The 12,938-nt window shown below is 42.3% G+C and overlaps 10 protein-coding genes across 10 annotated transcripts; 3 read left to right on the top strand and 7 right to left on the bottom strand.

Moving 5' to 3' along the window:
* Nucleotides 1-1,438: 1,438 nt before the first annotated feature.
* On the top strand, nt 1,439-1,893 carry DI09_17p170 (uncharacterized protein; the record flags this gene model as incomplete). The annotated part of the gene is made up of 2 exons (XM_013383360.1): nt 1,439-1,594; nt 1,639-1,893. 2 exons carry the CDS (start codon nt 1,439-1,441, stop codon nt 1,891-1,893), a joined length of 411 nt encoding a protein of 136 aa, XP_013238814.1.
* Nucleotides 1,894-2,707: 814 nt separating this feature from the next.
* DI09_17p160 (U6 snRNA-associated Sm-like protein LSm2) lies at nt 2,708-2,960 on the bottom strand (the record flags this gene model as incomplete). Its single annotated transcript, XM_013383359.1, has 2 exons — nt 2,708-2,836; nt 2,865-2,960. The coding sequence occupies 2 exons, from the start codon at nt 2,958-2,960 to the stop codon at nt 2,708-2,710; spliced, it is 225 nt and encodes a 74-aa protein (XP_013238813.1).
* A 334-nt stretch (nt 2,961-3,294) lies between these two features.
* DI09_17p150 (uncharacterized protein) lies at nt 3,295-3,508 on the bottom strand (the record flags this gene model as incomplete). The annotated part of the gene is made up of 2 exons (XM_013383358.1): nt 3,295-3,429; nt 3,464-3,508. The coding sequence occupies 2 exons, from the start codon at nt 3,506-3,508 to the stop codon at nt 3,295-3,297; spliced, it is 180 nt and encodes a 59-aa protein (XP_013238812.1).
* Nucleotides 3,509-4,044: 536 nt separating this feature from the next.
* On the top strand, nt 4,045-5,088 carry DI09_17p140 (uncharacterized protein; the record flags this gene model as incomplete). Its single annotated transcript, XM_013383357.1, has 1 exon — nt 4,045-5,088. The coding sequence occupies one exon, from the start codon at nt 4,045-4,047 to the stop codon at nt 5,086-5,088; it is 1,044 nt and encodes a 347-aa protein (XP_013238811.1).
* A 52-nt stretch (nt 5,089-5,140) lies between these two features.
* DI09_17p130 (substrate carrier family protein AncA) lies at nt 5,141-6,112 on the bottom strand (the record flags this gene model as incomplete). The annotated part of the gene is made up of 1 exon (XM_013383356.1): nt 5,141-6,112. The coding sequence occupies one exon, from the start codon at nt 6,110-6,112 to the stop codon at nt 5,141-5,143; it is 972 nt and encodes a 323-aa protein (XP_013238810.1).
* Nucleotides 6,113-6,222: 110 nt separating this feature from the next.
* Nucleotides 6,223-7,824, top strand: DI09_17p120 (uncharacterized protein; the record flags this gene model as incomplete). The annotated part of the gene is made up of 5 exons (XM_013383355.1): nt 6,223-6,266; nt 6,333-6,663; nt 6,833-7,048; nt 7,184-7,278; nt 7,338-7,824. The coding sequence occupies 5 exons, from the start codon at nt 6,223-6,225 to the stop codon at nt 7,822-7,824; spliced, it is 1,173 nt and encodes a 390-aa protein (XP_013238809.1).
* Nucleotides 7,825-7,939: 115 nt separating this feature from the next.
* On the bottom strand, nt 7,940-8,461 carry DI09_17p110 (uncharacterized protein; the record flags this gene model as incomplete). The annotated part of the gene is made up of 1 exon (XM_013383354.1): nt 7,940-8,461. The coding sequence occupies one exon, from the start codon at nt 8,459-8,461 to the stop codon at nt 7,940-7,942; it is 522 nt and encodes a 173-aa protein (XP_013238808.1).
* A 317-nt stretch (nt 8,462-8,778) lies between these two features.
* Nucleotides 8,779-9,490, bottom strand: DI09_17p100 (uncharacterized protein; the record flags this gene model as incomplete). The annotated part of the gene is made up of 3 exons (XM_013383353.1): nt 8,779-8,951; nt 9,147-9,339; nt 9,437-9,490. The coding sequence occupies 3 exons, from the start codon at nt 9,488-9,490 to the stop codon at nt 8,779-8,781; spliced, it is 420 nt and encodes a 139-aa protein (XP_013238807.1).
* A 502-nt stretch (nt 9,491-9,992) lies between these two features.
* DI09_17p90 (uncharacterized protein) lies at nt 9,993-10,687 on the bottom strand (the record flags this gene model as incomplete). Its single annotated transcript, XM_013383383.1, has 3 exons — nt 9,993-10,042; nt 10,069-10,528; nt 10,595-10,687. 3 exons carry the CDS (start codon nt 10,685-10,687, stop codon nt 9,993-9,995), a joined length of 603 nt encoding a protein of 200 aa, XP_013238837.1.
* A 640-nt stretch (nt 10,688-11,327) lies between these two features.
* DI09_17p80 (anion:cation symporter MFS transporter) lies at nt 11,328-12,671 on the bottom strand (the record flags this gene model as incomplete). Its single annotated transcript, XM_013383382.1, has 1 exon — nt 11,328-12,671. The coding sequence occupies one exon, from the start codon at nt 12,669-12,671 to the stop codon at nt 11,328-11,330; it is 1,344 nt and encodes a 447-aa protein (XP_013238836.1).
* Between the last annotated feature and the right edge of the window lie 267 nt (nt 12,672-12,938).

Here is a 12,938-nt window from a genome sequence, read left to right as displayed (position 1 = left end):
GCCAACATTTATCGAGCTCCGGCAGCTCGTGAGCGCGCTAACAAGAGAGGCACATATGCTGCAATCCACGCCCTGGGTACGCCAACATGCCAAAAGCGCAACCAATTCAGTTAAGCACGGCGTTTCCATGCCGCTTCGGTCCCTTGACAATCTGAACTTTTTAAAGTTCAAGCTATAATTATGGGGCTTCATCAGATTGGTTGGGGAAATCAATAGAAAGAATTCAAAAATTAATTGAGTTTACTCCATTTAAAAAATACTGACCGCATCATGAAATAGCCTCAAATCGTCACTGGATGCCAGCACGATTGGTCTGATGAGGACCGCCTCAAACAGCGGCAGCACGTCTCCATTTGTGTGCGAAATAAATACGCCTTCGAATTTGCACAAAGCAAGAATATCACCGTCGCAAACATTTACGCCGGGATCGATGCAAATCTTTGAAATGTCTATAAGGAGGAGAGACCCATTTCTTGCACCATACAGCTGCACCAATAGGAGCCTCTTCCTTATTTGTAGCTCTTTGATGGAGGCGTGCACTCTATAAAAGCAAGTATAGTCAACATCGTTTCGCCGCTTCAAAGTTATTTCATCATAAAGCAGAGATGAAAGAAAGGGCATAAAATTTAAAATTCAACCCAAAATTGGAGGGTTTGCTCACATCACATGCAAAGGGCATATAGGAAACCTCGAAATGAGGTACATTATTTCAAAACGACGTGCATTGTTTGAAGCTATTTTCTTTGTCATGGCGATGGAGAGGCCAACACAAAACTTGAGGGGGTCAATTTTTGGAACATTCTCTGTATGCTGAGAAAAAACCCTAAAATTGCATGCAAAATCGATCTGAAAACGAAATTTGTTCAAAAAACAACACGTTGGAATTTGATCGGATTTGTTACCAAATAGCCTCTTTAACCCTAAAAATTAATTAAATTTCAGGTTCAATTGTGGGCCAGCCATTCGATCATTCAGCCGCTGCTTTGCCACAAAAATGATGACCATAGCAGGGTTTAAAATTTACGGACAACTAACCTTTTATTAAAATTAAAAATTTTAGAAATGTTAGCCAAGATAACAGTATTCCACAAAATATGTTAGTAAAAGCTAGAGAGAAGCAGGAAAGAATATCAAGGGCCAAAAGATAAGCACTATGCACTTGAAGTCTCTTGAAAAAACATATAGAAGAAAGGGAGCACAAGATTATGGATGAATGGTAGTTCATATCAAAGGAAAGATATTCAAATATAGCAAAATAAGAATTGCACAGGCTAAGTACCGAAAATACAGGGTTCCATCGGAACAAAATGGGGCTTGAGTCTTCTCCAAAGTGATATGCAATCAGAAACAAAGCGGCAATAGCAATCAGGGCTACCAGAAAAAAAATCACTCCGTCAATGTATCTATCTTTGGATATTAAGACATAGGTATTGGTGGAATGGTGGAACCTTTCTATAAGATTACTACAGCTCCGGATCATGCTTTCAAGCACTCTATGATAATAAGGCATTGGGAATCACAGTACTCTGCTATCGAATGGAGCTCAATTGGCTGTGATGTGGAAAGGGAGTCTGAATCACATACTGAAGCAATGGTAAGTGCAGAAATTCTACGTCTAAAATGCAAGTAAATCAAAAGGCCCTACTCTGGGAACTTGAAATGCAGAGAGCTTTGAAAAAGCCGAGAGAAGCACATTTTGGCCAAAAAGCTTGCAATATTCAAAAGACCATTAGCCAAAAGACTAGAGGAAGATTCCCCAAGGGCTCTCCCTACGCAAGGCCCCTTAATAGACACCGGAATTTTTCTCACCTCACACGCTTTGATGATTACATTCACAAAATCCAGATTTGGAAGCAGTCCTCTTGGTCCGCCTATGGCAAGAACATTTCATGATACCAATGTCAAGCTCCAGCCCCATAATGGAGCTGCCTGCATTTTTTGAAAAATCCAACAATAACGCCCATTGAATGAAAGATGCTGAGATGGGAAGATAATTCGCCGTCCGGCCATTGTGATATTGCTGAAGGAACCTTTCAAATCCAGCAGCTCCCGCACCAGAAAAGACTACAAGAATGTCTTTAGACCATGGGACATCCTCTATAAAATTATTGAGCCTATTGGAATTACTTGATAGAGCCGAGACCAATGAAAGGATTAAGCTTGCTTCTAGGGCAAAGTTTTTGGACCCCATATTGGCCCCGAGCAAAATCGACTCTGAGCCATCAGATCGGGGCGCTTTGTACAATCCAATAATATTGACAAGGGTCAAGTTCTAAATAAAGAGCGAATCAGGCACATACATTTGATGCTGTCCACCGGTCCTCTTGGAATGCGCCAAAGCCCGATTTTTCAAATAGACTAATTATAGCCGCTGATAGGGGGTTTACATTCGCACTGTTGTTCTCATTTAATATTGACGAGATAATGGTCTGATACCCAGAAATACCAATGGCATCGGTTGGTTTGTAAATATTCCATGCCTAAATAATTACAAAGCTGTCATACATATTCGTTTAGCAGTGCCCTCTCGTCGATATAGGTTTTTTTGGACAAAAAGGGCGAGGCCAAAAAGAGCCCCACGGAGAGTGCAAATAAAATTATCGAGATCGCCTTTAAGCGAGGACGAACGCTGCTCTCCAAAAAAGTGCCAAGCCGGTCTAAAAGGGGGCTACCCATTGCAATGATGGAATGAAATGTGAAATTTTATTTATTTGGAATTTGTAGTTATCAGTGCTCGCCTTGACGCCTCTTGCAGCAATGGGGTGTCTATCGACTCTGGTGCAATGCTGATGTATCTTATTGCAGATCCGCGTATGAAACAGTTCTTAACGCTGATCTAAACACAATGAGCTGCGGCAACATACCATGTGGGGATAGGTGATCTGATCCGAGACTTGGATGTCTGCAAGCCTGATGTTTAGATATTGGTCGACATTTGTCAGCGTTCCTGTGACGATCATTCCATTCTTCAGTTCAACAGAGACGATCCCGCCAACAAGTGTTTTAAACAGCGAGTAAAAGATCTATCATCAAAAGGGAAGGCCAGGGGCCGCTACGTACCATTACGATGGTTGCAATTGAAAAATATAATTTAAATTTTATTAATCAGCATAGTCCAGATCGTCGGGAATTTCAAATTGGGCATTAAAATCGGCTTCAGAAGTGCCAAAATTATTGATGCAATACGAGCGCAGTGTAAAGATGTTGTCTAAAAATTAGCCGGCAAAACGCAGAACCTATCCAAATATTTACGCGCTTTTTGATTTCCTCCACTTCGATTTCTATCAAATGAGACTACTCGTATGCGTTGGTACTCTTTGCACGGAACAGCTCGGGATCGACCTCCTTATATTTATCGATTTCTTCGGAGAATTTTTTCCGCTGCGAGTCCAGATCTGCATATTGGCTTTGGAATGCCAAATACTCGTCCTACAAAACGATTGTCTCACAAGCATGTACGTACCGTTTCTTCCTTATCAATGCTTGCCTCCTCGATTTTACTTTGCATTTCTGAAATGGAGGACCTAATCTTTTCAACACTCTCTTCCAGTCGACTGATTTGCACCTTGCGCTAAAATTCAAATCAGACAAGCAGTTGCATACGCTTTGAATGGCGGTTGATGGAAACGACCAAAAGTAATTGGAGCTTCCGATTTTTTCTCGACACACAAGGTTGTCATCAACAAGAGACTGCAAAACCTCCTTTACACTTTGAGAAACTACCAAGTAATGCAACACCATCGACCGTACCGATTCCCTTTAGCTTTGGAGCCATTTTTTCAAGATCCCGCAGTTGGAAAAAGTCTTTCTACCAAAATAAACACCAAGTTGAAACCTTTTCATAAAAAAGGTCGCAAAGCCGCTTTCGCTTTTCATCGAAGGACAGTCTTGAAGACTAAGCTGCAGTTATTGAGCAAAGCTTACCATTTTAAGAATTAATTTTTATTTGCAAATTTTAATACAAATCCTTGCATTCCTACCAATCACCGTGGTGCCGGCTTATGATGTTTAGCAATTGCCGAATTTCCGCAACTCTATCGATCGATGAATCTTTATGTTGCTTTGGCTTATGCCCTGATATTTTTTGGACATGCAGTGGCGGATGACATTGATGATCCATTTTTGGTATCCTCCGGAGCCAAGCTTCAGGCGTTTGATTCCCCAAAGATTATAACTCTGTTTTCGCAGCCTCAATCGATACAATCTATCATACCAGATCGATCTTCAGATATTTCGATGGAAGAAAAGTGTAAATTAATATCTGCCGATAAGCAACAGCCATCGCCATCGTTATCGCCGTTTATGTTTATCCTTCCATCCTCCGAGGCGCCTACAAGGTCGTTTCCGTTTCCCCCTTCTAAGGCGGTTGTTACAGCTACAGTTACTTCTGCTTTTCAGATTGAAAATTTTATACAATCGCTTGCAATACTACTTGGAAGTGGGAAGATTTCTACATCTGCATCATTATCTCTTCCCACGGCAGATTGCAAGAAATCGCCTAAAGCAACCACCTCTGTCGTTCATATTACCAGCACTGTGATTAAAACCACGCAGGGGTGCTTTTTTCCTACTTCAACGATTCCGCTTGCTAGCAAAAATGTTTGTCCCATTTTAAGTGACTCTTCTTTATCCATTTCTTTGTCTTCAGTCGGATCATCTTCACATTCGGTCGAATTATTTTCCACTTTGGCTAAATCTGCTTATTTATCTTCGGTTAGGTCTTCTTCTACAGCATTCAGCTTGAATCCCACGCAAAGCTCGTTTACGGCTGCAACGCATATCTATCCATCATCATTACCTTCAAGTCCAACTACAGTTACCATTTCAGCATGCCAAGCCCAGATAAGTCAACAAAGCCAGATAAGTAAACAAGCCCAGATAAGCCAAGAAGCCCAGATAAGTAAACAAGCCCAGATAAGCCAAGAAGCCCAGATAAGTAAACAAGCCCAGTCAGGCCAGCAAAACAAGTCGAATGTATTTACCGCAAATTCCAGTCAAGACTATTGTCTTATGATTACGATTCCCAATGGCAATGGTCAAAATATGGTCATCCAGGTTCCAAAATCGGATAATAAATGCCTAATTTAAACACCAATCCCAGACCCAACCCTAAATCTCAGTGTATCATTTAATCTAAGATCTACTCGCCACCAGCGCCGCCTTCAAACCCCAAGTATTTCTGGAATTGGTCATAAAGAACAAGAACAATTGCACCGCCGGAACCGCGAAGAGCATTTGAGAGGGCACCTTTGAAGAATGACTTTGGTCCCTCTGTGAAGGCAATCTTCTTCCAGCAATCAAAGGTCGAAGAATATTGCTTTTTTTCCCTTCCAGCTTGCATCATCATACGGCGACGAACGGTATCAAACGGATATGACACAACACCTGCAATGGTTGTGACCGTTTGGGCAATGACCCATGAAAGGAAAATTGGTGGGTTTTTGGGATCTTTCAAAATCATCGATTTGAGCGTATCGAAGCCTCCAAAATATGCTGCGCGATAAACAATGATTCCGGTAACGGAAACACCAAAGCCGCGATACAACCCCTTCAAGCCGTCTTGCTTAAAGATATATGAGATGCATTGCCCAAGACCGGTGAACTGGCGGTTAGCACCAACACCCACGTCTGCAGCCAGACGAGTTCTAGCAAAATCAAGCGGATACACGAAAAGAAGAGATGTAGCGCCTGCAGCACCTCCGCTCGCCAAATTACCGGCAAAGAACTTCCACGGATCGGTCTTACGGTTCCAGCGAATGAAAATCTGCTTATATTTGTCCTTGAAGGCAAAGTTGAGGGCTTGGGTGGGGAAATAACGGATCACATTTGCCGTGTTTCCTCTCCATAGAGACAAAATTCCCTGTTCCTTTGAAACTCTGGAAAAGCAGTTGGCAATACCGGTGTATTTTTTATCTGCCGAAATTTGGGTTGACGAATCTTGAAGCTGGAGGAGAATTTTGACTCTTTCAATTGGAGCAGTTGCGGTTTTTGCAACACCACCGGCAACACCACCTGCGGCCAAGTCAATCAGAAAGGACTCTACGGGACTTCTTTTGGTCTTAACAGCGCTGGTGGGATTGGGATTGGCAACGAGTGTGGGGGCAGCAGACATTTGTAAAAATGCAATCCCTTATCATGCAAATCATCCAGGTATGTAATTTGCAAATTTCACTTTAAAATGATGGAGCTTCAATTTTAATTTTTCATTTGGAGCATTTTCAAATGGGGTTGGACCCCAATCAAAATCCTAGCCTCCCCAATACAAAGTATTCTTTTTTCCTATTTTGATGCCTTTTTTTGAAACATCACACAAAAATACTAATGCTTTATAGGCGTAGAAGACGATGGGACGAGTCTGCACCGACAGATACACCTCCAAGCTTGCCATTTATTGCACCCTCAAATAATGCACAGTCATCTTTCTCGATCGATCCTAGTAATGCAGCAAAAGAGGCTGCCGATAGGATCAATCAATTACTGTGCAAAAAAACAGCATCCCAACTGGAAGTTGTAAAGGATCAACTAGAAGAGCCAAAAGCTGCAAAGGAAACCCATCCGATCCAAAAATCAAAGCCAATCGCTAACGAAGAAGATGACATGTTGCCCTCGCAATATATTCATATAAAGGATCCGCTGTATGAAAATCCAGAAGCCTATTTCAGGGTATCTTTTTTGCTTTATAAGCTGTAGATCCAAATGTCAGCTCCCGATGAGGACTTTACGATGAAAAAAGAATTTTTCAAGAATCTCGAATTGAACGACACAAGGCATCGCTTTATTTTGATGCGTAAAGACATCCAAAGCAAGGTAAGCAGTGGTTGTGTTTTTCTAGATAATGGAAGATTCGGGCGCCAAGATTGAAACCAAGGGAAAGTATTATTCAGATAAGAGCGATTGTAATGAATATTCAGAGCCTCCACTGTACATCAGAATAAGTTCAGAAGTCTCGGATGAGCCTGTTCTAGAGGCATTGAAAATCATAAAAGTTCTCATCCAAAAGTCTCTTGCCAAAGATGCCAGCAAGCCACAGCTTTCCTCTTTTGGCTACGTACGCAATGATTTATCGTATTTTGTAGTTTGAGCTTAAAATTCCGATTGGGGTTCAATCAGAAAGGGGATTCAATGTTCGCTCGAAAATCGTCGGGTTTTCAGTATGCCGCTGCAATTTTCATCTTTTTCATAGGGTGCAAATATAAAAGCCATCAATGCCAAGACTAAGGCCCGTGTTCAAATCAAAGGAAGAGGATCTGGATATTCAGAAACGGACACAAGCATAGAGTCAAACGAGGATCTATTCTTGCACATAATGTATTGAGGTTTCTTCTAATTCCGTGTAGGGGTCCATCCCAAGAGTCCATCGAAACAGCCAGGAAGCTCTGTCATGATTTGATATCTGACGTCAAAAAAGAACTCGAAACCTACAAAAAATCTTCTTACTCGTCGCACAATAATCAACAAACCTCCTCTGGATATTCCTCTACATTGATGCAAACTGTATCTTCATCCTATGGGGTAAGCAACAATGTGCTTCCTGACGCATCGAATGCACTATATGCCTATTATTACCAGTATTACTTTAATTCTCTTGGCGAGGCCGTTCCCTCTGAATCGGTAAAAAATGACCCCGCAGCTGCTTTTCTTGAGCTTCAGCAAAGGCAGCAATATGCTGCCTATTATGCTTCGGTTGCTCTTAATTCTGCCTCTTCTACTTGTCAAGTAGTGCAGAATAGCGCCGCTCCCAAAGACGAGGAGATAGATCCTTTTGCTATTGGGTCTTCAAACGATTATAGGAGCGTGCCGCCGCCGCCTAACTTATATAAATAGAAGCTTTATTGAATTGGAAATTAAAAAGAAGCGTATCTCTAAGGCACTTAAATAAACGCCAGTTCCCAGGTGCAAAAAAGCATTTCGCTAGGTAGGGAAGGGCGCCATCAGCCGCTTAACAAGAAAGTGACTTTTGTACTTTTTCATAAACGACAAGGGTAATCATGCTGCTTGGTACGATTTTAAGAAAAGACGTCAAAATCCCCTTATAAAAGCCCCGAACACCCTCTCTAGAGTAGATGCGAGAAATTGCTTCAAGCATCCCGTTGTTATATAGTTTTCCCGTCGTGTCGCCCCTTGCATCTTGCAATCGAGATCGCAGCAGTTGAAGAGGATATGTGGAAACCGTGGCCGAAATTTTGGACAAAAACGAATAGGATGCAATCTCGATGTCATCTAGCTGCGCTTTTAAGGCAAAGGGTCTTAAGCCCTTTAGCTTTTCGTATGCCAAAAAGTACACTCCACCATGGAGGCATGAAAAAAGACCCGGCCCAAGGCCAGCGTAATATCCCGAAGGCATCTTAAACCCGCCAATTTCACCAAATAATCCTAGCGTCAACCGATTTAGCTTACTGAAATAAGATTTTCTTGAAGAGTCAAGAATAGCTCTGGTCTTCAGAACCCAAAGTGGATTCATTATTAATGTGCATATGGCTCCTTAAGCTTAAATGCCACAAATTACCTGAAACGCTCGATGATAAAAATACCGTCAAGTTGGGATACTTGTTCTGCAAAATAGACCCGAATTCTCTTTTAGCTACCCGGTACCTGAAATAAGAAAATACATTTACAATACAAAATAGGTTCCCCACGTACATGAGGCAGCAAAAACATTGCATCCAACCCCCTGGTAGAAGGACATTATTCCATTAGCCTTTATGCTTCTTTTGATAAACGAGAAGGTGGATTGCGAATTAGCCTCAAGTAGGTCTCTTGCGCGAATGCCATCGTGAACTAGACATAACGACACAAAACGTGATTACCTTGAAGTTTGACCTTGACATAGTCAAAGGGGTGGAGGACCATGGAAGCACATGCCCCCGCCGTAAATCCTGCCACAGCCTCGTTGGAAAGTTTTGCGAAAATGTCGTAACCCGTCAACTGAAAGGCAGTGACCATTACAATTGCTTCAATAGGTAACCAAATTAGACCTCAACTTGACCAAATTTTAATTTTACAATTTAACAGCAGCTACTGCTCACTGAGGAGGACGAGGCTCGACCCGTGGAAGATGCGAGGCTTATGTTACTTCGGTGCATTGTAGCCTTTGTCGATTCGTTTTTCGGCAGTAATTCGGCTATAATTAACGGCTTATCAATTACCAATTGATTCAAATAGCTCTTGGACATTTGATCCATTTTTTGCAGATGCCTCATAGAAAATCAGCCCATTATCCGCTGCAAATTGCTCTGCCTCTTCTTTTGAGACAATAGAGCTTCTGGATGTTGATTGCCCCAACTCTTCGATTGAGGAAAGCAAGTCTGCCTTGTTTCCAACAAGAGCAACAACCCTCTTCTGGTTATGTGGTGTATGTGCACGCAGTTCGTCTACCCACCCTTTTGCCCTTTCAAAGGAGGACTATTTGCGTAGAAAGTGATGGCCATCGACTTACTTTTGACGTCACATCGTAAACCACAACCGCAGCATGTGCGCCCCTGTAATACATCGGAGCAAGAGAGTGATATCGTTCTTGCCCGGCTGTGTCCCAAATCTCAAATTTGATGATTACATTTGGGTTGCTTTTAAGGGCCAGCGACTGGGTCAAAAAGGACGCTTGTCACACATAAGCAGTTAAAATAACGAACCTCCAATGGTACTCTCCTGATTTTCCATAAATCGTCCGCGAACAAACCTGAGCACAAGTGAAGATTTTCCGACAGCAGACTCGCCTAGGGCTTAAAAACACACTGCGAACCTAGTAACACCAATTTGTAATGATATGTAGGATTGCTCTGTGTAGGCGACATGATTAAAATTTTACTGAAGTTTAATCAATTTATTTCAGGACTCCCAGTAACATTCCGATAAAGTTTAATCCCGTTTTGACCTATGATAGCCACTCCTTTGTGCAAAAATCGCTATCTAGGTGTTCTCTCATCCTGCCTGCCGGTGGAAGCACATAAATTTACAAATTTTATTTTTTCAATATAATTCCGAGAGAACTTGGGCTAATCGAGCTGCAAAGGGATGAGAGAAGCTTGGGCCCCGCTTCGAATGGCTTTTTTGAAATCCTTATCTTCTTACTTGCAAACGCAGCTTTGATAATTTCATCGTCCTCGTCTTGCTCCCGTTTTAGTCTGGCTTCTGTTTCGAGCTCCTCTATTGTTTTCCTGTTGGAAATGCTTTGTAGCAAAGCATCGAGATCAACCTTTTCATGCGCTGCATTCAATAGTCTAACGTCGTCCAGAGCATCCATGATGTCAATCTCTCGCTTAGAATCAAAGGTCTTATTTTCAAGAGCCTTCATTGGATCGCCTTCTTCTTCAAGCGTCCGTAGCCTTTTCAGCTCCTCCGCATTTTTTGCCTCTTCTCGCCATGGTTCAAAGTTCCGTATTGCCCCATGCTCTGCGGCGTAGTCTCTATTTTGGGGATCGGTCTTGTATGTTATTTCTGCAGAACACATTGGACATCGTACGTAGAAACGAAAAATCTTGACACCCAAATAATCCTCTTCCCAGACGGTTTCTTTTCTGGCATTAAATTTCTTTCCTTTATAAATATATTCGGAACATGTAAGGCATTTCATAGAGTATGGCGCCATAACTCTTACTACGTGGCCCCTCCCTCGACGTGATGAGGGAAGTCCAACATCCGGGTTGTAGTTTGAAGGGATGTACTTGTTGATAACCTTCCTTTCAGACATTATTAAGGAATAAAATTTATTTAAAATTTAGCTCTATTTATTACAGAAAAAAGTGGAATCGACCGGGTTTGCTTGCCTATCAGCTTACATGCCTCACAGGGTCTACACTTGAAGCTCGTCTAGAGTCGTTTTGTATGGGTGTCAATGCCCGATTAAAGGGTAACGGAGAGGATGCACTGTTTATCGGCGACTGTGTAGATCCTCTTGACAGCCCCAAATTGGAAACAGGAGAGGGGGCCGAATTGACACTCATACTTACAGGATTGGGCTGATGGAAAGTGCCTCCGGAGGAACCACAGCTTTTCTGGATTTCCGCCTGAAGAATCGGCATATATGCCTCCAATGTAGAGATCAAGTTCTGGCAAATTGAGATCTTTCCGTCAAGCATCGAGAATGCAGTCTGCTCATCCTTGGAAATTTTCTCAACCAACTTGAGAATATTTGGATTGCTTCCTTGCACCTCACCAAGCAGCTTTTGTCTTTGTCTGACCAACGACTTGTTTATTCCATCAAATTCTTTGTCCCTCTCGGTCATTTGGGAAAACGATGAGCGGATTTCTTGCGGAAGGCACTCTACTATCTCCAGAAAGTCATCCAATTGCCATCCGGCATTCATCGAAAAATTAAAATTTAATGGAATTTAATATGGAATTAATTTGGAAACTCTCTTTGATTCTTGGTTCAACGGTTTTCCAGAAGAAAACGCGAGCCAAACGGCTAGGCCAACCACATAAAGGGATCCAGAAACTATAAATAAAATTCTCCATGCATTCCAGCATTGCAATGATATAGGGTCTGTGGAGCAGCCGCCAGAATTAAGAATTGCGCCATTAATAATGGGAACTATTATTCCGGGAATCGTGGCAATCGTATTTCCAAGGCCGCCAATGACACCAGGATTAATGGGATTCAAGTCAACAGGATTGGTCATAAACGAACCATGAGCAATTCCAGAGATGGCAATCGCAGCGACCAAAATGGCTGCCAAGGCAGATGCGGATACATAATTATAGAGCACAGGGATGAGGAAAATCAAAACTGCCGATGGAATTATGCCAATGGCAACGCCGTATTTTCGAACTTTTGTTACGTTCATTTTGCCGCTAGCAATGACGGCAGACGTAAATTTTCCACTTGCAGTCAGCGAAAGACATAAGAGGCCATATGCAGAGAACGAATACAAACCAGAGGTGGTTTCAGAAAATCCGAGATGAAGATGTAGGAATTTGACCAAATAGCTGACGAGAAAGTAGAAGGACCAGTTGTAGCAGAACAATACAATCACAAAGGCCCATACCTCTTTGTAAGAAAGTGTTTCTTTGAAGGTCAAGTCTTGACCAGGCGCATCGGACTGAGCTATCGAGGAGCGCTCCGAGTCTATCGAAGACATTGCCTCTTCTCTTTTATCTGATTCCGAGAGACGGCTTTTCCCAAAAAAGGTCCAAGAGATGGTCCATAGAATGGTGAGTCCGGTCAACAAATGGAATGGAGTATACCATTGGAAAGCAGAGGCAATTGGCGCGTAAAGCCCCTGGATTAAAGCGCTTCCAAAGTGCTGTCCGGCAAGAGCGAATGAAACGGCAAGAGACATTTGTGCTTTGGAGACCCAGGTTGAAATTATATTGAGCGTCGAGACCCAATACATGCCCTGCAAAAGGCCACAAGCAAAGCGAACAAGGAAGGAAAGTTCAAGGCTCGATCCGAGAATAGGGATCACGGAATTTAGCAAGGCAGAGCCTAAAAGAGAAAGTACCATGACCCATTTAGCCCCAAAACGATGGGAAAGGTAGCCGCCGGGGACCTGAAGCACCATATATCCCCAATAGAAAGCAGAAAGCAAAATTCCCTGAAGACCTTCGTCCCACCCATGCATCTTGGTTAAGCGCATGATTGCAGGGGATAGAATAATACGAATAGAATAGGCGAGGGTCAGGCCCAAAAAGCCATGAAGGACAATTAAAAAAGCTCTGGTTGTTTTACGCATACCAGAAGCCCCGGACTTAAAACAGAAATTATACTTACACCATTCGCTATTGGTGCAACCGTAATTTTAAATTAATTAGCAAAAATAAATTGAGAGTTTAAAAAAGTAAAGATCAGTGAAAAGTATTTTAGATGTGAAACGGAGTTGGTGAGCCTTTCGTTATTTAAAACAAGCACAATCGGTGCAATGTTGGAGTAACTTTAATATTAAACATTTATTCACAACTTTTAAAGGTTAAAAGGTAGCTCCTAACCCTGGCCTCAGCCC

Source organism: Mitosporidium daphniae (assembly GCF_000760515.2).
Source record: "Mitosporidium daphniae strain UGP3 chromosome Unknown contig-17, whole genome shotgun sequence".
Lineage (NCBI taxonomy): Eukaryota > Fungi > Microsporidia > Mitosporidium > Mitosporidium daphniae.
Note: the sequence above shows the minus strand (reverse complement) of the source record. Positions and strands in the feature narration are given on the sequence as shown.